The 23,921-nt window shown below is 44.5% G+C and overlaps 1 protein-coding gene across 1 annotated transcript in view; it reads right to left on the reverse strand.

The window, feature by feature from the left end:
* Positions 1-8,113: 8,113 nt before the first annotated feature.
* The window catches only part of CDK6 (cyclin dependent kinase 6), a 186,604-nt gene continuing 170,796 nt past the window's right edge, over positions 8,114-23,921 (reverse strand). The window contains exons 6-8 of the mRNA XM_073677376.1: positions 14,816-14,866; positions 13,817-13,952; positions 8,114-10,647 (exon numbers count right to left, since the gene is read on the reverse strand). Coding sequence (XP_073533477.1) covers positions 10,486-10,647; positions 13,817-13,952; positions 14,816-14,866 — 349 coding nt within the window. The 3' untranslated portion in view covers positions 8,114-10,485. The remainder of the gene's footprint in view (positions 10,648-13,816; positions 13,953-14,815; positions 14,867-23,921) is intronic.

The following is a 23,921-nucleotide window of genomic DNA, read 5'->3' on the forward strand; positions in this document are numbered from 1 at the left end:
TGCAGAGGGATGCAGCAGTCTTGAAATTTCCAAACTTTTGAAGCGTGATCACCGAACAATCAAGTGTTTCATGGCAAATAGCAAACAGGGTCGCAAGAAGCGTGTTGGCCAAAGAAGGCGCAAAATAATTGCCCATGAATTGAGGAAAATCAAGCGTGAAGCTGCCAAGATGCCATTCGCCACCAGTTTTGCCATATTTCAGAGCTGCAACGTTACTGGAGTATCAAAAAGCACAAGGTGTGCGATACTCAGGGACATGGCCAAGGTAAGGAAGGCTGAAAAATGACCACCTTTGAACAAGAAACATAAGATAAAACGTCAAGAATGGGCCAAGAAATATCTTAAGACTGATTTTTCAAACGTTTTATGGACTGATGAAATGAGAGTGACTCTTGATGGGCCAGATGGATGGGCCAGAGGCTGGATCAGTAAAGGGCAGAGAGCTCCACTCCGAATCAGACGCCAGCAAGGTGGAGGTGGGGTACTGGTATGGGCTGGTATCATCAAAGATGAACTTGCGGGACCTTTTCGGGTTGAGGATGGAGTGAAGCTCAACTCCCAGACCTACTGCCAGTTTCTGGAAGACAACTTCTTCAACAGTGGTACAGGAAGAAGTCGGTATCGTTCAAGAAAAACATGATTTTCATGCAGGACAATGCTCCATCACATGTATTCAACTACTCCACAGCGTGGCTGGCCAGTAAAGGTCTAAAATTAGAAAAAATAATGACATGGCACCCTTGTTCACCTGATCTGAACCCCACAGAGAACCTGTGGTCCATCATAAAATGTGAGATCTACAGGGAGGGAAAACAGTACACCTCTCGGAACAGTGTCTGGGAGGCTGTGGTGGCTGCTGCACGCAATGTTGATGGAAAACAGATCAAGCAACTGACCGAATCTATGGATGGAGGCTGTTGAGTGTCATCATAAAGAAAGGTTGCTATATTCATCACTAAATTTTTTTATTTTTGTTTTTTGCATGTCAGAAATGTTTATTTCTAAATTTTGTGCACTGATATTGGTTTACCTGGTGAAAATAAACAAGTGAGATGGGATTATATTTGGTTTTTATTAAGTTGCCTAATAATTCTGCACAGTAATAGTTACCTGCACAAACAGATATCCTCCTAAGATAGCCAAATCTAAAAAAAACACTCCAACTTCCAAAAATATTAAGCTTGGATATTTATGAGTCTTTTGGGTTGATTGAGAACATAGTTGTTGATCAGTAATAAAAATAATCCTCTAAAATACAACTTGCCTAATAATTCTGCACACAGTGTAGTATGTCTTGAGTGTGGGAGAAAACTGGAGAACCTGGAGGAAACCCACACAAACACAGGGAGAACTCCTTGCAGATGTTGTCCTTGGTGGGATTTGAACCCAGGACCCCAGTGCTGCAAGGCTGCAGTGATAACCACTGAGCCACTATGCTGCCCCTTCCTGTACTGATCCTGAGTTACATCATGTATTATACTCCAGAGCTGCACTCACTATTATGCTGGTGGAGTCACTGTGTACACTGTGTTCCAAATTATTATGCAACTAATATTTTCTCAGATTTTCCCAAATTACCTATATGAATTGCAGTCAGTGTAATTTTCCAGTCAAATAACTATTAGAGTACAATTGAAAGGTTTTTGTTCAAACTGCCTATGATAACAGTATATTTTTAAAAAAAAAACTCAAACTGCACTCAAAATGCATGTTCCAAATTATTATGCACAGCAGAGTTTTCAACCTTTTCATTTTAATACAGAACAAAAAAATAGACATTTTTGAAATTATAAGCATTAGCAGGTTATTACAAACTGAAATCAAACAGTTTTCAACTCAAAACTTTATTCTAGGAGATGTTACATTTGCACATAGGACCCCTGTTCGAAAGGAGCTTCTGAACTCTCTCGTCCATTGAATTTGTCAGGTTTTGGATGGTTTCTGCTTCAATTGTTTTGCATGAGGACAGAATACCCTCCCAGAGCTGTTGCTTAGATGTGAACTGCCTCCTGCCATCATAGACACTCCTTTTGATGATGCTCCAGAGGTTCTCAATGGGGTTGAGGTCAGGGGAGCATGGGGGCCACACCATAAGTTTGTCCCCTTTTATGCCCATAGCAGCCAGAGATGCAGATGTGTTATGTGCAGCATGAGACGGGGCATTATCGTGCATGAAAATGATCTTGCTGCGGAATGCACGGTTCTTCTTCTTGAACCATGGAAGGAAGTGCTGTTTGAAAAACTCAACATACATTATGGAGTTCATCTTTACCCCTTCAGAGATCCTAAAAGGGCCGACAATCTCTCTCCCCATGATTCCAGCCCAAAACATTACTCCACCTCCTCCTTGTTAGCGCCGTAGCCGTGTTTGCATGGGGTGTCCATCAACCAGCCATCCTCCACTCCATCCATCTGGACCATCGAGATCATTTCATGCATGATAATGCAACAGTGTATATACATTACATTACTGATCCTGAGTTACATTCTGTATTATAATACAGAGCTGCACTCACTATTCTGCTGGTGTGGTCACTGTGTACATACATTACATTACTGATCCTGTACTGATCCTGAGTTACATCCTGTATACTCCAGAGCTACATTTGTAATGCAGCAGGTTTCATAGTCTAAGCATCAGATTCATCAAACAGTTTTCAACAGACCTCTGGTTTAGAATAGTTGGAAATTCCTGGAAAACTTGTGTGATTTTTGCCATTTTTACACGGGTCCAGTGCAGGTCCGCCCACTTTTTGTCAAAAGTGGCTTATGACAACAATGTACTCCAGTGCGGTGGTACACGACTGCTGAAAGATGCTCCAAATTCATTAACGTTAAAATTAATTTATTTGCAGGGGCTGGATATCTCATCAGCTAATAAATGTACCTATATATTTTTCACTTTTATTTTTTTTATTACCGTATTTTTCGGACTATAAGATGCACTTTGTTCCTCCAAAATTTTGGAGGAAAATGGGGGTGCGTCTAGCGTTGGAGGAGCGGGGCACAGGAGGCAGCAGCCGCCTGCTGCAGCCTATACTGTCCCCACTCCTAAAGAAAATGAATATTCACTGTTCCCCACGCCCATGGGGCGTGGGGAGCACTGAATATTCATGCTCCTTAATAGCGGCACACAGTGTAGCGGCTCCTACTGCTGCCGGAATTGCCTGTGCCCGCTGTTAAAGGGCATGAATATTCAACCTCTCTCCACGCCCATGGGCGTGGGGAGGGGGTGAATATTCATGCCCTTTAATAAGCGGGCACACGCGAGAGCCCGGCAGCAGCAGGAGCCGCAGCACAGCAGCTACACTATGTGCCGGCTATGAAGAGTGAAGTCACTGCTCCCCGCGCACGCAGTCCCGGCGTGGGGAGCAGTGATTTCCGGCAGCTGATCTCTCTTTGTGAGCCCCGCATGGTAGTGACGTCACGCGCGGCTCACATGGAGAGATCAGTGCGGGCAGACCGGATTCAGCGCTGGAGGAGAGAGAAGAAAGGGGAGTATGAGTGTTTATTTTTTTTTATGTGCAGCCTGATGGGGATTAGGGGGACCATGCATACTAGGATAAGGATGAGGGGGCCATACATACCAGGGTAAGGATGAGGGGGCCATACATAACAGGATAAAGATGAGGGGGCCATACATAACAGGATAAGGATGAGGGGTGCCATGCATACCAGGATAGGGATCAGGGGTGCCATGCATACCAGGATGGGGATTAGGGGTGCCATTCATACCAGGATGGGGATTAGGGGTGCCATGCATACCAGGATGGGGATGAAGGGTGCCATGCATACCAGGACAGGGATGAGGGGTGCCATGCATACCAGGACAGGGATGAGGGGTGCCATGCATACCAGGATAGGGATGAGGGGTGCCATGCATACCAGGATAGGGATGAGGGGTGCCATGCATGCCAGGATAGGGATTAGGGGTGCCATGCATACCAGGATGGAGGGGTTCCATGCATACCAGGATGGAGGGATGCCAGGCATACCGGGATGAGGACCACGTATAAAAGGAAGGGGGGGGGGCATATATACCAGGATAGGGGATATTGTCAGAATTGGGGGATATTACCCCTATACCAGTGTCAGCAGAAGACCCCCTCCCCCTTAAAAGTGCATCATAAACACATTTTTTGCTTAATTTAAAATTTTTTTTTCCTCCTCTAGGTGCGTCTTATATGGAATATCTCAAGTTCCATAATTCTGATAATAATGGGACCCATATTTTTAGTGACAGGGTCAGCTAAGAAACAATATGAATATTTTTCTGTCACTGTAAGCCCCTCCGAGGGGCTGTGGCGCAAAAGTAACAGTATAACGGATCGCAACTATGCTATGTGTAGTCTCTATGGAAAGGTAATTTCATAATAAAAATATGGTATCACTTTCGGGCTTCTGCGATCAACCAGTGAGGAGTTATCAAAGAAGTTAGAGTTTTTAATAAAAACATGAAGGGTGGAGCCCAGCCCACATGATGTCAGCACAAGGGGTGTGTTGGCAGGTCCCCTCTTCGGGATAAAAGATCCAACTGAAGATTGATCCATATCCATTGCCAGGGGGGTATAGAAACTATAAGTAACGGATCCTGTCCAACAACAGTCAAATCAATAAGTGGGGCGTGCCCCCTCCAGCTAAACGGAATCGTCTCAGCGATCTGTCTAGTACACAAGTCTTCTTTAATCCTGTTTATTTTGTGTAACTGTATATTCTATATTGTAATGTACCCTTTTGTAAAATCTTGTATATTTTTCATAACACTGCCTTCCTTTTGGATTAAATATAAAATTTAATAGTGTTGTTTCTTGTGCTCTGTAATCGTTCCCTCCCCCGAAGCCATATACGCTACCAGGACGCAGGTGTCCAGCCAGGAATGTATTATATTTCAAACTCGGCTGTTGGTGGCAGCGAATAATAATAATTGGGTTATCGTGAAGCTGACAGTGACCGTACGGGGGTGTATATGTAGCACCCCGAGGGCTCTGCTGCTATAGGGGTATTGCACCTCAAACCAGAGGTGTGATATTCCACTCCCGGGTAAGGATGGAGTGTGGACCAGGACTCGTTTAGCTGCATGCACCACACACACCCCATTTCCGAGGGACAGGTCAACGGTGCTCCCACTAGACAGAAGTGCAGGCACGACAGCATCTGTCCCTGGCTGGAGTGGGGAGGGGGTGGAATACCCAGTGGTGTAGGAGCAGATAGGGGTGGGTCTCTGGGCATAGGTAGGAGCCCATTGGTTGCTAGTCACCTGGGCTCACACATAGAAGGAGGTATTTAAGGTGGGCACCATCTTAGAGTTAGTTCAGTTCAGAGAGGAGTTCAGCCAGAGAGGGCTGGCAGGGAGCTGTGGCTCAGTCTGGGTCCAGCTCCAGAGGCAGGCCTGGAGTGGAGGCCAGAAACAGCAGAAAGAGAGAGGAGAAGGAACGGAAAGGAAAGTAAGAAAGGAACTGGAACAGAGGAGAAAGGAAGCAAGGAACACAGAGAAAGGCCCAGAGACACGAGGACAGAAGGAACCCCATATGCCCAGGAGATACAGGGTGAAGGGTTGGCAGAGCAGGGTACCGGAACCCAAATTGGTGGAGGCGACTAATCCTCAGCCAAAACCGGAGGTTGTGACCACATCTTGGTGCGACCCCTCACTACATCCACCAGGAAAGCATACCACATAGGGTCAGGGAAACCGGAGACAGGTTTCGCCAACAGAAGGCCCGAGGAAGCTGGACAAAGGTGGGTCACTGGTGGGGACGGCCAGAGAAAGGAAAGGAAGGGAGCCCTGTGCCACGCTCTGGAATTGCCTGGGAGTTGCTCGAGCCCCTTGCCTGGTGAACGCAGCACGGCTCAGGCGGTCCTTCATGTGCACAAGTGACCAGAATAACAACCGTGAGTAAAGCTTTGGAAACTGCACCACAAGTCTCTGTGTTTCACTGCCGCACCAGCACCATCAGTACTGGGACGCTCACACCATCACTCCCATCATCCACACTAGCTGCCCTGAGGCAATACTTTTCCCGTGGGGAGTTATTCCATACTCGGCGGTCTGCAGCGCAGCGGCGGTCCCCACTGACCGCAATCCACGGGTGGCGTAGTCGGACATTGTTATTACCTAAGACTGCCACTGGTTTGACCGCCCTGGGCACGGACCGGGTCACCGCCACGGAGACTACAACCCCCAGCGATCCGGCTCCGGGTATCCCCTGCACAACACAGGCCCAGGGGGCGCGTCATATACACATATTCCATGCGTAGGAATCCGGAGGTCTGACGCCATACGCTCACTGGTCGCTTGCCGATACATTTGTAGTGAGTAGTCGGGATCGTGTGCTCACGAATTTCTGACAACATTCTGACAGAGTGACGGCAGCGGTGAGATATTGTGTGATCTCCCTGGTGTCGTCCCTGTGGAACCCTGACATCCGGGTTCTCCGGTTTCCTCCCACACTCCAAAGATGTACTGATAGGGAATGTAGATTGTGAGCCCCAATGGGGACAGTTATGATAATGTCTGTAAATTGTCTGAATTGTAAAGCGCTGCGGAATATGTTGGCGCCATATAAATAAAAAGATTATTATATAGACTCTGGGTTGCACTGTCTATTGCTGGCTGCAGAATAAGTTAACTGAAAATTTGTCAGTGAGCCCATTACAAAGAGTTTGTAACTCTTATCAGTCTTTTTCTGAGCTCCTCTCAGCTGATTTGTGAATAGATCATGCGTGAGTGAACAGGAGCCAATCTTAAAAAGCGTCTCTTCCATCTGGGACCTACAGTTGGGTGTCCAGTGACCTCAGGTAAGTCCTGAGTAGATCCTGGGTGCCTTTCTTCAGAAATTAGAAGGGTTCAGTCCACAGTCTCATTCTGAAAGCTCATAACAGAACATTAGAGCAAAAGAGGGTTGATTTTTACATCTTGGAGGGAATCTGTTACCAGGTTTTGCTGCCTCATCTGAGAGCAGCATAATATAAGGGCAATTCCAGTGCTATGTCACTTACTGGGCTGCTTGCTGTAGTTCTGAAAAATGATTGTTGTTTTACCAAATATCCTTATCACAATCCTTATTTGTCTACATTGTTTTTGTGGGATGAGTTGTCGTTTCTAATGACGCCATTCACTTTACCTTACAAAGTCATGAAAAACGGAAAAAAACATTCCAAGCGAGTTAATCGTTAAAAAAAACACAATTCCACCAGTTTTTTTTTTTTTTTAGTTCATTTTTACGACACTCATTGTGCAGTGAAAATGACCAGTCAACATGGTTATCCAGGTCAGCAGGATTACTGCGATACCAAACTTTTTTTATTTTATTATTTTAGTGTCTTTAAAAATTTCTGAACTTTTTTTTTTTCCGTTGACTGGACCGTATGAGAGCTTGCTTTTTGTGCTGTTTTTATTGGTGCCATTTTGGTGTATATATATATATGTTGTTTTCATCACTTTTTATTGCATTTTTTTTGGTGGGGGGGGGGGGTCAGTGACAAAAAAAAAAAAAAGTCGATTTTATCATTTAAATGTTTTGGGTTTTTTTTTTGCATTACAACCTTTGCCATAAAGGTAAACAATTTTATATTTCGATAGATCAGACTTTTACTAACGCGGCTGTGCCGAACATGTCTGTTTTTTAAAATTTCCTTATTTTAACTAGGACAAAGGAGGGTGATTTGATTTTTTAAAATGTTTTAATCTTTTTTTTTTTTTATTACCTTTCCACTTTTTTTTGTCTTCATACATAGGGCACTTAAAACCAGCGATCGTTTGAGCTATATACAGCAATACCCAAGAATTGCAGTATATAGTACTGTTCACAATCTCCTATGAAGCCCAGCCACAGGCTGAGCTTCGCCGGAGTATCAAAAAGCAGACGGGAACTTCAGCAGCCCCCTGACCGGCAAGGGTCTGACACTCGTCACCTTAATTAATGTTAACTTAAAAAAACACACACACACAAAAAAAAGCTTATGTTTTACATTTCAGCAGTCATTGAAATCACATCTTGCGTGTAGCCCACCGCATAGGGGTCCTGGGCTCATGTGCGTGTCTGCAGGATGCCGCATTAAAGGACTTGTGCAGAAGGTCAGAGGAGGACTTCCGCCATCCATTCTTACCAGATGGTTAAATATCTTTTATTTATTGCTCATTTCATTTCATACATTTCTCATTTAGTATTAAAAAAAAATAACAAAACGAACCAAAAACAGAGAACAGAGTTCGGTGCCTTCCATCAGATATATGTTCTATAAAACTCTTTACACATCTGAGTAATATATAAAATACAACAAAAAAATGCACCAAAATTAACATTTACTAAAACTGCCCTGTACCAATCGTCCCATCTTAGGACCACTAAAAACACGGAACATGGCCCCGGTACCGTATCCTGAAGACTGACTTGTTCCTCAGACATCACTAATACATTTACAATCGGGACTATTAATGCTCACCGCGAGGGCGGCCGTGTTGTGGTCTCATCTAGTATTGAAGAAATACTCAAAACAAAGCTGATAGAATGTGTTATGTCTGTCTAGTCCAGGAGGCGGACCTTATTGATGTCCTGTGTCATGCTCCACCCTTATATGGGCGGAACTAGACATAACACTGTATCAATTCTGCCCAGAATTTTATTTATTTATTTATTTTTTTTTAAAAAGTCTGCACCACTCACATCCTGAAAATCGAAATTTCATCATAGTCAATGAAGTCACACAAGAGTCCAGGAAGCGGAGATATCGGAGTCTGTTCTTGCCGCACCAGTGACGTGTGACATGCCACTATGGCGTGCAGTCTACCTTTAACCTCACCTAGGAAAGTAGCCTCTCTCACGATCCAGCCGTAGAGACAGACAGTAGCGTAACCAATCGTGTGGTCTACAATCCCCGAGAGCGCCCCACGGCCACCACAACTGGCCACAGTAGAGAGAATGGCTTGGCTCGGCGGGAGCAGTCATAGAGCCACACGCTATAGTATTGGTATGAGGGTAGACCACCGGCTATAGTAGCAAAAAAATTAAAATCAACGAGTAAGATCGGTGAATGTCGCAGGTAACGCAGCCGACAGTATAAAAACCTGTCATTTTTTTTTTTATATCTTCTTCACTTGTTACATGTTCTGCACATCGGTGAGGGTCCGGTTCTTGAGACCACCACCGATAGCTCAAAGTGTGCATGCTCACGCCGAAGAGCAGAGACCCTGAAGGAGCAAGTTCACAAAACGGTGTACAAGATTAATAGAAAGTCTATGGGCAATTTTTTGGAAGACCCAGACGCCCAGAGATTAGCAGTATATGTTATGAGGAGTCAATAAAAAAATATATATATATATTTTAAAGGTTCTTTTCGATGCTGAAATAATTTTTGGGGGGCATGGATGATCTTAAATTCATAAACAGGTGTACTATTACATTCATAAACAGGTGTACTATTACATTCATAAACAGGTGTACTATTACATTCATAAAGAGGTGTACTCTCCTTCCAGTGCTTCCGGTAAATTTAGCAAAGGTTCCATTAGAAAGTCTCAGTTACCACTGCATCCTGTGACTGACTGCAGCGGTAGTGAGACCTTCAAATGGACCAAAGTTTCCAGAGCCAGTACAAACCTCAGGAGTAGACTATTACTGGATCCACAGGGGCACTGGAACCATCCGAGCCCAAAATATAATTTATTTTGATGTCGGACAACCCCTTTAGAGATCTAGTAAAGCAGCACTCTGTATATCTATGCAATTGATGAGTGTGGTATAGAGTTGTTGTTTTTTAACCACAAAAAAACACATTTAAGTTGCTAAAAAAAAAATTCCACTATACTTTGAATTATGCATCCTTCCAATGTTACCGGTCAGTGGTACGACATGTCACAGCTGTGGCCAGTGACCGGACCCTAGTGAGCGGAGATGTGGGATTAGCGACAAATTGTTGGAAATTTTTGGAGCAACTTTTTATAAGTGTGTTTAGGAGTTGGAATACCCCTTTAGTCATTCAGACTTTCGTGGCTTAGCCAGAGGTTCAGACGGGCTAGTTTCACAGATCGTATATGGACCGCGGATCTCACAGCCTCATATGTCCGTGAAATACGCTCGTCCAGACACGTCCTTACTGACAAGCGACATAAACATTCTTCCTACTAAGTAGATGTCTCGCTCTGTAGGTACAGGGAACATTTTAACAAAAAGCAATGAAACAGAAACTTCTAAGTTTAGCAGCTGGTAGAATGGAGTCCATGGTGTGGTGGCAGTGACTGGATTACCCTACACAACACTGCCAGCCTCAATGTTAAATTAAAGGCAGCATCATTGCTCAGCAGCTTTACACAACCATCCAGCGACAGAAAAAAAGGAACAAAACTCATAACACAACAGAAGAAGCTGCGCTGGGCTTGCATTGATTTCAATGAAGTAAACAGAGTTCCTTAGCAGACTGCTGCGTGTCAATGGCTTCCCGTGATCCCCTCCCGGCAAAGTTGTGTTGTCCGTATCATGAACACCAAACTCAAGGACTCTTGGCTTCAGCCATTGTCTCATCGGCCGCCCTCGGCCCGCACACCCGGTGACGATCCAAACTGTTATTGCTTGTCTGTAAATCGTCAAAGTAAGAATGTGACAGGGCGCCGAATGCCGTTATCCGCTTGTCTGGGCTGAACGTCAAGAATTTCTGCAGGAAAACAGAGAAAACAGAGAAGGTAGGATTCACGATTTTACATGAAGTCAGCGTTAAAGGGATTGTCCAAGACCAATCATCAATATCAGATTGGTACGTGGTCATAAAATCGGCACCTCCATCGCGGTACCGGAACAGAACAGCTCCGTACAATGTGTAGTAGACGCCCTCGGGTACTGAATCTCAGCTCCTATTCAAGTAAATGTGATCTGAGCTGCAGTACGGCCACTACATAATGTACAGAGATGCTCCGAATACTACCGGAGTTGATCATTGGGGGTGCCAGAGGTCACAACCCTCTGACTTTATATTGATGACTTATTTTAAAAGATAGTCATCAGTATCCAATAGCTTGACGACTCCTTTAATTTCCACTCCTCTGACCTCACATTTACAATTGTCCTATACTGGACAGGATTGGTCCCCACCTTTTCTGAAGCATGTATTCCTCAACAAGCTCATTGCTCAGGATTTGCTGCAGACTCTGCACCACACATCCGCAGCAATTTACAGTACAAACATATTCACACGCTGCAGAAAAAATCCAATCAAAAATGGGAGCGTGCGAATCTGCAGCATGTTCTTTCTTGTGCGAGTTTTCATCAAGCAGGTTCACAAGTTCCTTCCTATGGTATGTTCACTCGTTCAGGATTTGCTGCAGACTCTGCACCACGTATCTGCAGCAATTTACGTTACAGAGCACATACACAGGGTGCAAGAAAAAATCAACACGGAAAAGGGAGCATGCAAATCTGCAGCATGTTCTTTCTTGTGCGGGGTTTTCATCAAGCAGGTCTACAAGGGTCTTCCTACGGTATATTGACGCACTCAAGATTTACTGCAGACTGTGCACCAATTTACAGTACAAAGCACATTCACACGCTGCCGAAAAATACACACGGAAAAATGAGCATGCAAATCTGCAGCGTGCGCGTTCTTGGGCGGGTTTTCATCCTATGCAATGCAATAGGGTAAAGTAAGAGACAAATTCCGCATGTGAGCAAATCCACAGAGGAAATTTTCTGCAATGTGTAAACATGACTTGGACTTGTGTATTTACATTCTGTATTGTGTGTATATTATATGTACACACATATAAACTATAAATATAATAAAGAAATCTAAATACATACAGTACAGACCAAAAGTTTGGACACACCTTCTCATTTAAAGATTTTTCTGTATTTTCATGACTGTGAAAATTGTACATTCACAATGAAGGCATCAAAACTATGAATTAACACATGTGGAATTATATACTTAACAAAAAAGTGTGAAACAACTGAAAATATGTCTTATATTCTAGGTTCTTCAAAGTAGCCACCTTTTGCTTTGATGACTGCTTTGCACACTCTTGGCATTCTCTTGATGAGCTTTAAGAGGTAGTCACCGGAAATGGTTTTCACTTCACAGGTGTGCCCTGTCAGGTTTAAGAAGTGGGATTTCTTGCCTTATAAATGGGGTTGGGACCATCAGTTGTGTTGTGCAGAAGTCTGGTGGATACACAGCTGATAGTTCTACTGAATAGACTGTTAGAATTTGTATTATGGCAAGAAAAAAGCAGCTAAGTAAAGAAAAACGAGTGGCCATCATTACTTTAAGAAATGAAGGTCAGTCAGTGCGAAAAATTGGGAAAACTTTGAAAGTGTCCCCAAGTGCAGTTGCAAAAACCATCAAGCGCTACAAAGAAACTGGCTCACATGAGGACCGCCCCAGGAAAGGAAGACCAAGAGTCACCTCTGCTTCTGAGGATAAGTTTATCCGAGTCACCAGCCTCAGAAATTGCAGGTTAACAGCAGCTCAGATTAGAGACCAGGTCAATGCCACACAGAGTTCTAGCAGCAGACACATCTCTTCAACAACTGTTAAGAGGAGACTTTGTGCAGCAGGCCTTCATGGTAAAATAGCTGCTAGGAAACCACTGCTAAGGACAGGCAACAATCAGAAGAGACTTGTTTGGGCTAAAGAACACAAGGAATGGACATTAGACCAGTGGAAATCTGTGCTTTGGTCTGATGAGTCCAAATTTGAGATCTTTGGTTCCAACCACCGTGTCTTTGTGTGACGCAGAAAAGGTGAACGGATGGACTCTACATGCCTGGTCCCCAATGTGAAGCATGGAGGAGGAGGTGTGATGGTGTGGGGGTGCTTGGCTGGTGACACTGTTGGGGATTTATTCAAAATTGAAGGCATACTGAACCAGCATGGCTACCACAGCATCTTGCAGCGGCATGCTATTCCATCCGGTTTAAGTCTAGTTGGACCATCATTTATTGTTCAACAGGACAATGACCCCAAACACACCTCCAGGCTGTGTAAGGGCTATTTGACCAAGAAGGAGAGTGATGGGGTGCTACACCAGATGACCTGGCCTCCACAGTCACCAGACCTGAACCCAATTGAGATGGTTTGGGGTGAGCTGGACCGCAGAGTGAAGGCAGAAGGGCCAACAAGTGCTAAGCATCTCTGGGAACTCCTTCAAGATTGTTGGAAGACCATTTCAGGTGACTACCTCTTGAAGCTCATCAAGAGAATGCCAAGAGTGTGCAAAGCAGTCATCAAAGCCAAAGGTGGCTACTTTGAAGAACCTAGAATATAAGACATATTTTCAGTTGTTTCACACTTTTTTGTTAAGTATATAATTCCACATGTGTTAATTCATAGTTTTGATGCCTTCAGTGTGAATGTACAATTTTCATAGTCATGAAAATACAGAAAAATCTTTAAATGAGGTTTGTCCAAACTTTTGGTCTGTACTGTATATATGTTATATTCTGTATTAATATTTGCTGAAAATCAAGTAGAAACGTAAAAAAAGATATTATAGATATGAGTTATACAGTCAGGATAACAATATTTAGTATTACACTCGCATACAGTTTCAACCCCTGGGAAAATCGATTTTCTTTTGCGCACACACTAGTTCCCCTGTCACTTTTGCGCCATTGGCTTCATCACTCCTCGCTGCAGTATCTGTGCAAAACTGTTGACACCACGTTGAAAGGCAGAGATGATGCAATGATGAAAGCGGATGACCAGAAAGTGACATCAGGACTGACGCATGCACAAAAGAATGCAATTCCTCTGCACGGAACAGGGCAAAACCTTGAAGACTCCGGTCCTAAACTGCGTGGCATGAGGATGACATGGGGAAATGACTTACCATAAGTAATTCTTTGCCCAGCTCATCAATGTCTGGAACGACATCTTCTATGGATTGAGGTTGTCTGTAATGAAAAGCGCTCTGAGGAACGGCAACCTCACTCGGCCATGACTCTTCTTCCGGAAGACCAATGACGCTGACGATAAAAAACACAGAGATACCATATGTACAAGTCATATAATTCCTTCTCCGGCTGTTTCATGCTGCAACTTGCATAAAATTTCATGCAGATTAATCCAATCACGTCTGCTAAATCGATAATCACCAGGGGGAGACATTGCTCCTGAGAAATATAGTGGCAGCTGGTTAGTGGTTGAGACAATATGTTCATTACTCATCTTAGAGGGTATGTACGATCAGGAAATATTGTAAAATGGAAATCAGAAATTCATTCTCCCTTTTCTTGGTGTTGTTTATTTTTTTTTAGTAATTTTTTTTTTTCATTCTCTATATAAAAAATATCCAGAATTATTTTACTTTTTATACTGTTCACTAGTGCAGAGTAGACAGAACTGATACTTTTTGGTCTGGCATTTTTTATTATTGCTATGTAGACTAAGACAGAATGACCAGAGTCATCTCATTATCATTAGGGGATGAGTTATGGGGGTCCTAGGCAACATAATTTATATACATATATGTGTAATCACTAGGGGGTCTAACTACTGGGACACCCATGAATGATATTGCTTCATAACAGAGCGAGAACAGAGAGCTGCGCTCTACTTTTTCCGGAGCAGTAACGCGCATCTATGACCATGCTCCATTCACGCACGGGACATGGAATCAGGAAATTTACTGCTGCCAGTCACTGACTTATAAGGTACGTATGGGGCATTCCAGGAGCAAAGCTATTTATTATGTTTACAGAGCCACAAATATTCAGTATGACTAGCAAAAGAGACCTCTAAATGGGAGGGGGGGTGGGGGTACTTTTTTTCAGGGCACTGTCCATTCGTCCTATGATTACCAATCAGTAAATCCCATTCTGCAACTTACTCAAATATCTTCTCTAGCTGATCCACATCAGAGTTTCCACGAAACAAAGGTCTGAAAGAGACAAAAAAAAATAGGGGAATCGGTCATCGATTAGTAAAAAAAAAATCTGCTGTTACAAAAACTCTAAAAGATCCTGGCCCTGTAATGTTCACCATTTACTATTTTTCTCACTATAAGAAGTTCTGCTAAGTCATTTAAAGGGAATTTCCACTCATTTTAAGTTTCCACTCATCAACACTTTCATTCCAAGGGAAAGCAGGGTTGGTAAATATGGTTCGTTTCTTTCATTAAAATCCATCCCTACCCTAGGGTAACTTAAAAAAAAAAGTGGAAAATAAAATATTTTTACATATGATAGTGGTTACTGTTAGTTTAAAAAGTTTTCATAACCCCTGATATCCAGTTTGTGTGTTCAGGAGACTATCTTCACTAGCTCTCATGTAATGCACAGCTTAATTTCTTTTAATATGGTTTCCTCCCCATTTACAAAATATTTTCTCTGCCGCTCATGAGAACTTAGATGCTTTCACTATTCTTTCTCCATACGCTAATCTGTCATGCACAACCCATTTCTTGCTGCTAGCTCTAACACTGAGAGAAGGGAAAAGAGCAGAGAGAAAGTCGTAACCAGGAGCAGGATTTTGATGGACTTCTTCCCTATCTACAACCTATTTTCTCAGCCCCCCCATGAGAACATAGATGCTTTCACTACTCTTTCTCCATACTCTAATCTGCCACGCACAACCCCTTCCTTGCTGCTAACTCTAACACTGAGAGAAGGGAAAAGTCATAACCAGGAGGAAGATTTTGTTGGACTTCTTCCCTATCTATAGCCTGTTTTCTCTGCCCTCCTTGAGAACATAGATGCTTTCACTACTTTCTACACTCTGATCTGCGCTGTACGACCTATACCTCTCCCTGGAGCTATCTATAAACACAGAGAAGGGAGGAGGAGAACAGATTGCCAGTCGGAGGCAGGAGTCTGACGGTCTTGTAGAGCACTTATCTAGATAAAGGGCTTGAACACACTCTATAACAGTAAAATGGTTGAAAATGTTTAAAGACTATTTTGAAAGCTCTTATTTTTTGCATTTAGGAAGTCAATGAACATATTCAGTGGAAAGTGTACATCATTTCTAAGTCTTGAAGTCTCTGAAGACGCAGCCTAAAACACCAAACATAAGACTCGTGCTGGGGCTTAGGCTGTGTTCCATCTAACGTCTGCACATTTACATAATTTGTGTTTCTTTATCTTCCGTTAGGCAGCACTTTGCAAGCTCCTAAGGGCCACCATTCCCAAACTCGGCCAACTTGCTCCTTCTGATTGACATGGTAATAGAGTTGGCACCTAAACTTCAGCCTGACAGCTGTGATATCACTGGGGAAATCTTGGAGATATTCTCAGAGGAGGATATAACCAGGCACAAAACCACAAGTGAACTAGGAGCCTCTGCAATTAGGATGCTATCGCAGATGTTGTATCATTTGTGGGGCCTTGGCCCGGATTCATGTGAACATTTTCACGCATGTCCATTTTGGTTCTTGAGCAGAGTTCCAACATTTCGTCATTTTTTGTTTCTTTCATCTTCTTCATTGGAACCAGTTCAGCAAAATATTCTCACGCCACCAGGTAGTCCTCCCTGACATGTCCAGCCATTCCTTTATTTCCATGATATGTTTCCTTCCAGAAATTGGAAATGTGCTGTATGTCGATATAACAGCTTCTTGACAATAATCCAAACCCTGAATGAACACCCGCTGTACGACTCGCAGTCAGATATGTACAGATTGAGACCATCTGGTGATGTGGAAGGAACAGACGTCGAAAAATGATGATGATGCTGCTGCCGAGGCCCGAGAGGTCCTGGATTTATTTAGTACTATATCAGATAACGATTGTCTGGAGACACATCTAGGATTTCCGTACAACTCCATACTATATTGTTGGTGAGTAATAATAACTATTAGTATTTCTACTAGTCATATACAGTATATGACTGTAAAAATAATGTATTTACTGATTAAATGATAAAGCATACCCTACTACTACATATGGATGTCATAGAGAGAGGTTACCCTGTTAGGAGCCCCCAGTGAGACACTGCAAAAGCAGCTCCAGCTCTGGGCGAGCCAATGTCTCATTAGTCTCCATTGTGGCCAATGATTGGCAGCAACAGTCTACTTTTTTTTTGTATATTTTAGTCCTGGCAGGAAAAGGGGACTGGCTTTAGCTTTTGAAATGAGCAGTCAGCCAGCCCCTTCACACACAGCACTGGTCACGAGCGGACCCAGGAAACTCTCTTCTGTGTTGAACCAAAGATGGAAGTGGAGATGCCAGGACCTGATATAATCAGGCTGGGGCATCTTTTGTGATTGACGTATATTATTAGTTTATATATCTTGCTATTTTTAACACACTGAAAGATAACTTTTTGAGCTTTACAACCGCTTCATTGTAATCGTAGTTGTTACCAGGGCTGTGGAGTCGGTAAGCCAAACCACTGTCTCAAACTCCTCAATTTCCCTGACTTACAACTCCGACTCCACAGCATGGCCTCACTGCTGAGCATGTACATAAAGTGCAGCACGGCCTCACTGCTGAGCATGTACATAAAGTGCAGCACAGCCTCACTGCTGAGCATGTACATAAAGTGCAGCACGGCCTCACTGCTGAGCATGTACATAAAGTGCAGCACAGCCTCACTACTGAGCATGTACATAAAGTGCAGCACTGCCTCACTACTGAGCATGTACATAAAGTGCAGCACAGCCTCACTACTGAGCATGTACATAAAGTGCAGCACTGCCTCACTACTGAACATGTACATAAAGTGCAGCACTGCCTCACTGCTGAGCATGTACATAAAGTGCAGCACTGCCTCACTACTGAGCATGTACATAAAGTGCAGCACTGCCTCACTACTGAACATGTACATAAAGTGCAGCACTGCCTCACTGCTGAGCATGTACATAAAGTGCAGCACAGCCTCACTGCTGAGCATGTACATAAAGTGCAGCACGGCCTCACTGCTGAGCATGTACATAAAGTGCAGCACTGCCTCACTACTGAACATGTACATAAAGTGCAGCACTGCCTCACTGCTGAGCATGTACATAAAGTGCAGCACTGCCTCACTACTGAACATGTACATAAAGTGCAGCACTGCCTCACTGCTGACCATGTACATAAAGTGCAGCACAGCCTCACTGCTGAGCATGTACATAAAGTGCAGCACTGCCTCACTACTGAGCATGTACATAAAGTGCAGCACTGCCTCACTACTGAGCATGTACATAAAGTGCAGCACTGCCTCACTACTGAGCATGTACATAAAGTGCAGCACTGCCTCACTACTGAGCATGTACATAAAGTGCAGCACTGCCTCACTACTGAGCATGTACATAAAGTGCAGAAAGGCCTCACTGCTGAGCATGTACATAAAGTGCAGCACTGCCTCACTGCTGAGCATGTACATAAAGTGCAGCATGGCCTCACTACTGAGCATGTACATAAAGTGCAGCACGGCCTCACTGCTGAGCATGTACATAAAGTGCAGCACGGCCTCACTACTGAGCATGTACATAAAGTGCAGCATGGTCTGACTACTGAGCATGTACATAAAGTGCAGCACGGCCTCACTACTGAGCATGTACATAAAGTGCAGCACTGCCTCACTACTGAGCATGTACATAAAGTGCAGCACTGCCTCACTACTGAGCATGTGCATAAAGTGCAGCACTGCCTCACTACTGAGCATGTACATAAAGTGCAGCACAGCCTCACTACTGAGCATGTACATAAAGTGCAGCACTGCCTCACTACTGAGCATGTACATAAAGTGCAGCACTGCCTCACTACTGAGCATGTACATAAAGTGCAGCACTGCCTCACTACTGAGCATGTACATAAAGTGCAGCACTGCCTCACTACTGAGCATGTACATAAAGTGCAGAAAGGCCTCACTGCTGAGCATGTACATAAAGTGCATCAATGCCTCACTACTGAGCATGTGCATAAAGTGCAGCACAGCCTCACTACTGAGCATGTACATAAAGTGCAGCACTGCCTCACTACTGAGCATGTACATAAAGTGCAGCACTGCCTCACTACTGAGCATGTACATAAAGTGCAGCACTGCCTCACTGCTGAGCATGTACATAAAGTGCAGCACTGCCTCACTACTGAGCATGTACATAAAGTGCAGCACTGCCTCACTGCTGAGCATGTACATAAAGTGCAGCACAGTCTCACTACTGAGCATGTACATAAAGTGCAGCACTGCCTCACTACTGAGCATGTGCATAAAGTGCAGCACTGCCTCACTACTGAGCATGTACATAAAGTGCAGCACAGCCTCACTACTGAGCATGTACATAAAGTGCAGCACTGCCTCACTACTGAGCATGTACATAAAGTGCAGCACTGCCTCACTACTGAGCATGTACATAAAGTGCAGCACTGCCTCACTACTGAGCATGTACATAAAGTGCAGCACTGCCTCACTACTGAGCATGTACATAAAGTGCAGAAAGGCCTCACTGCTGAGCATGTACATAAAGTGCAGCACTGCCTCACTGCTGAGCATGTACATAAAGTGCAGCATGGCCTCACTACTGAGCATGTACATAAAGTGCAGCACGGCCTCACTGCTGAGCATGTACATAAAGTGCAGCACGGCCTCACTACTGAGCATGTACATAAAGTGCAGCATGGCCTCACTACTGAGCATGTACATAAAGTGCAGCACTGCCTCACTACTGAGCATGTACATAAAGTGCAGCACTGCCTCACTACTGAGCATGTGCATAAAGTGCAGCACTGCCTCACTACTGAGCATGTACATAAAGTGCAGCACAGCCTCACTACTGAGCATGTACATAAAGTGCAGCACTGCCTCACGACTGAGCATGTACATAAAGTGCAGCACTGCCTCACTACTGAGCATGTACATAAAGTGCAGAAAGGCCTCACTGCTGAGCATGTACATAAAGTGCATCACTGCCTCACTACTGAGCATGTGCATAAAGTGCAGCACTGCCTCACTACTGAGCATGTGCATAAAGTGCAGCACAGCCTCACTACTGAGCATGTACATAAAGTGCAGCACTGCCTCACTACTGAGCATGTACATAAAGTGCAGCACTGCCTCACTACTGAGCATGTACATAAAGTGCATCACTGCCTCACTACTGAGCATGTGCATAAAGTGCAGCACTGCCTCACTACTGAGCATGTGCATAAAGTGCAACACTGCCTCACTACTGAGCATGTACATAAAGTGCAGCACAGCCTCACTACTGAGCATGTACATAAAGTGCAGCACTGCCTCACTACTGAGCATGTACATAAAGTGCAGCACTGCCTCACTACTGAGCATGTACATAAAGTGCAGCACGGCCTCATTACTGAGCATGTACATAAAGTGCAGCATGGCCTGACTACTGAGCATGTACATAAAGTACAGCACAGTCTCACTACTGAGCATGTACATAAAGTGCAGCACGGCCTCACTACTGAGCATGTACATAAAGTGCAGCACGGCCTCACTACTGAGCATGTACATAAAGTGCAGCACTGCCTCACTACTGAGCATGTACATAAAGTGCAGCACTGCCTCACTACTGAGCATGTGCATAAAGTGCAGCACTGCCTCACTACTGAGCATGTGCATAAAGTGCAGCACTGCCTCACTACTGAGCATGTACATAAAGTGCAGCACAGCCTCACTACTGAGCATGTACATAAAGTGCAGCACTGCCTCACTACTGAGCATGTACATAAAGTGCAGCACTGCCTCACTACTGAGCATGTACATAAAGTGCAGAAAGGCCTCACTACTGAGCATGTACATAAAGTGCAGCACTGCCTCACTACTGAGCATGTGCATAAAGTGCAGCACTGCCTCACTACTGAGCATGTACATAAAGTGCAGAAAGGCCTCACTACTGAGCATGTACATAAAGTGCAGCACGGCCTCACTACTGAGCATGTACATAAAGTGCCGCACGGCCTGACTACTGAGCATGTACATAAAGTGCCGCACGGCCTGACTACTGAGCATGTACATAAAGTGCAGCACTGCCTCACTACTGAGCATGTACATAAAGTGCAGAAAGGCCTCACTGCTGAGCATGTACATAAAGTGCAGCACTGCCTCACTACTGAGCATGTGCATAAAGTGCAGCACTGCCTCACTACTGAGCATGTACATAAAGTGCCGCACAGCCTCACTACTGAGCATGTACATAAAGTGCAGCACTGCCTCACTACTGAGCATGTGCATAAAGTGCAGCACTGCCTCACTACTGAGCATGTACATGAAGTGCAGAAAGGCCTCACTGCTGAGCATGTACATAAAGTGCAGCAGGGCCTCACTACTGAGCATGTACATAAAGTGCAACACGGCCTGACTACTGAGCATGTACATAAAGTGCAGAAAGGCCTCACTACTGAGCATTTACATAAAGTGCAGCAGGGCCTCACTACTGAGCATGTACATAAAGTGCAGCAGGGCCTCACTACTGAGCATGTACATAAAGTGCAGCAGGGCCTCACTACTGAGCATGTACATAAAGTGCAGCACAGCCTCACTACTGAGCATGTACATAAAGTGCAGCAGGGCCTCACTACTGAGCATGTACATAAAGTGCAGCACTGCCTCACTACTGAACATGTACATAAAGTGCAGCACGGCCTCACTACTGAGCATGTACATAAAGTGCAGCACTGCCTCACTGCTGAGCATGTACATAAAGTGCCGCACAGCCTCACTACTGAGCATGTACATAAAGTGCCGCACAGCCTCACTACTGAGCATGTACATAAAGTGCCGCACAGCCTCACTACTGAGCATGTACATAAAGTGCCGCACAGCCTCACTGCTGAGCATGTACTAAAGTGCAGCACTGCCTCACTACTGAGCATGTACATAAAGTGCAGCACGGCCTCACTACTGAGCATGTACATAAAGTGCAGCACTGCCTCACTACTGAGCATGTACATAAAGTGCAGCACGGCCTCACTACTGAGCATGTACATAAAGTGCAGCACTGCCTGACTACTGAGCATGTACATAAAGTGCAGCACGGCCTCACTACTGAGCATGTACATAAAGTGTAGCACTGCCTCACTACTGAGCATGTACATAAAGTGCCGCACAGCCTCACTACTGAGCATGTACATAAAGTGCCGCAGAGCCTCACTACTGAGCATGTACATAAAGTGCAGCACGGCCTCACTACTGAGCATGTACATAAAGTGCAGCATGGCCTCACTACTGAGCATGTACATAAAGTGCAGAACAGCTTCACTAGTGAGCATGTACATAAAGTGCAGCACAGCCTCACTACTGAGCATGTACATAAAGTGCAGAACAGCTTCACTAGTGAGCATGTACATAAAGTGCAGCACAGCCTCACTACGGAGCATGTACATAAAGTGCAGCACTGCCTCACTACTGAACATGTACATAAAGTGCAGCACGGCCTCACTACTGAGCATGTACATAAAGTGCAGCACTGCCTCACTACTGAGCATGTACATAAAGTGCAGAACAGCTTCACTAGTGAGCATGTACATAAAGTGCAGCACAGCCTCACTACTGAACATGTACATAAATTGCAGCACGGCCTCACTACTGAGCATGTACATAAAGTGCAGCATGGCCTCACTACTGAGCATGTACATAAAGTGCCGCACAGCCTCACTACTGAGCATGTACATAAAGTGCAGCACAGCCTCACTACTGAGCATGTACATAAAGTGCAGAGCAGCTTCACTAGTGAGCATGTACATAAAGTGCAGCACAGCCTCACTACTGAGCATGTACATAAAGTGCAGCACAGCCTCACTACTGAACATGTACATAAATTGCAGCACTGCCTCACTACTGAGCATGTACATAAAGTGCAGCACGGCCTCACTACTGAGCATGTACATAAAGTGCAACATGGCCTCACTACTGAGCATGTACATAAAGTGCAGAACAGCTTCACTAGTGAGCATGTACATAAAGTGCAGCACAGCCTCACTACTGAGCATGTACATAAAGTGCAGCACGGCCTCACTAGTGAGCATGTACATAAAGTGCAGAACAGCTTCACTAGTGAGCATGTACATAAAGTGCAGCACAGCCTCACTACTGAGCATGTAGATAAAGTGCAGCACTGCTTCACTACTGAGCATGTACATAAAGTGCAGCACAGCCTCACTACTGAGCATGTACATAAAGTGCAGCACAGCCTCACTACTGAGCATGTACATAAAGTGCAACATGGCCTCACTACTGAGCATGTACATAAAGTGCAGAACAGCTTCACTAGTGAGCATGTACATAAAGTGCAGCACGGCCTCACTACTGAGCATGTACATAAAGTGCAGCATGGCCTCACTACTGAGCATGTACATAAATTGCAGCACTGCCTCACTACTGAGCATGTACATAAAGTGCAGAACAGCTTCACTAGTGAGCATGTACATAAAGTGCAGCACAGCCTCACTACTGAGCATGTACATAAAGTGCAGCACTGCTTCACTACTGAACATGTACATAAAGTGCAGCACGGCCTCACTACTGAGCATGTACATAAAGTGCAGCATGGCCTCACTACTGAGCATGTACATAAAGTGCAGAACAGCTTCACTAGTGAGCATGTACATAAAGTGCAGCACAGCCTCACTACTGAGCATGTACATAAAGTGCAGAACAGCTTCACTAGTGAGCATGTACATAAAGTGCAGCACAGCCTCACTACTGAGCATGTACATAAAGTGCAGCACTGCCTCACTACTGAGCATGTACATAAAGTGCAGCACTGCCTCACTACTGAGCATGTACATAAAGTGCAGCATGGCCTCACAACTGAGCATGTACATAAAGTGCATCACGGCCTCACTACTGAGCATGTACATAAATTGCAGCACGGTCTCACTACTGAACATGTACATAAAGTGCAACACGGCCTCACTACTGAACATGTACAGAAAGTGCAGCACTGCCTCACTACTGAGCATGTGCATAAAGTGCAGCACAGCCTCACTACTGAGCATGTACATAAAGTGCAGCACTGCCTCACTACTGAGCATGTACATAAAGTGCAGCACTGC

The sequence above is a fragment of the Phyllobates terribilis genome, unplaced genomic scaffold (genome assembly GCF_046119375.1).
Source record: "Phyllobates terribilis strain yellow unplaced genomic scaffold, ASM4611937v1 Scaffold_4__5_contigs__length_816908805, whole genome shotgun sequence".
Classification (NCBI taxonomy): Eukaryota; Metazoa; Chordata; class Amphibia; order Anura; family Dendrobatidae; genus Phyllobates; species Phyllobates terribilis.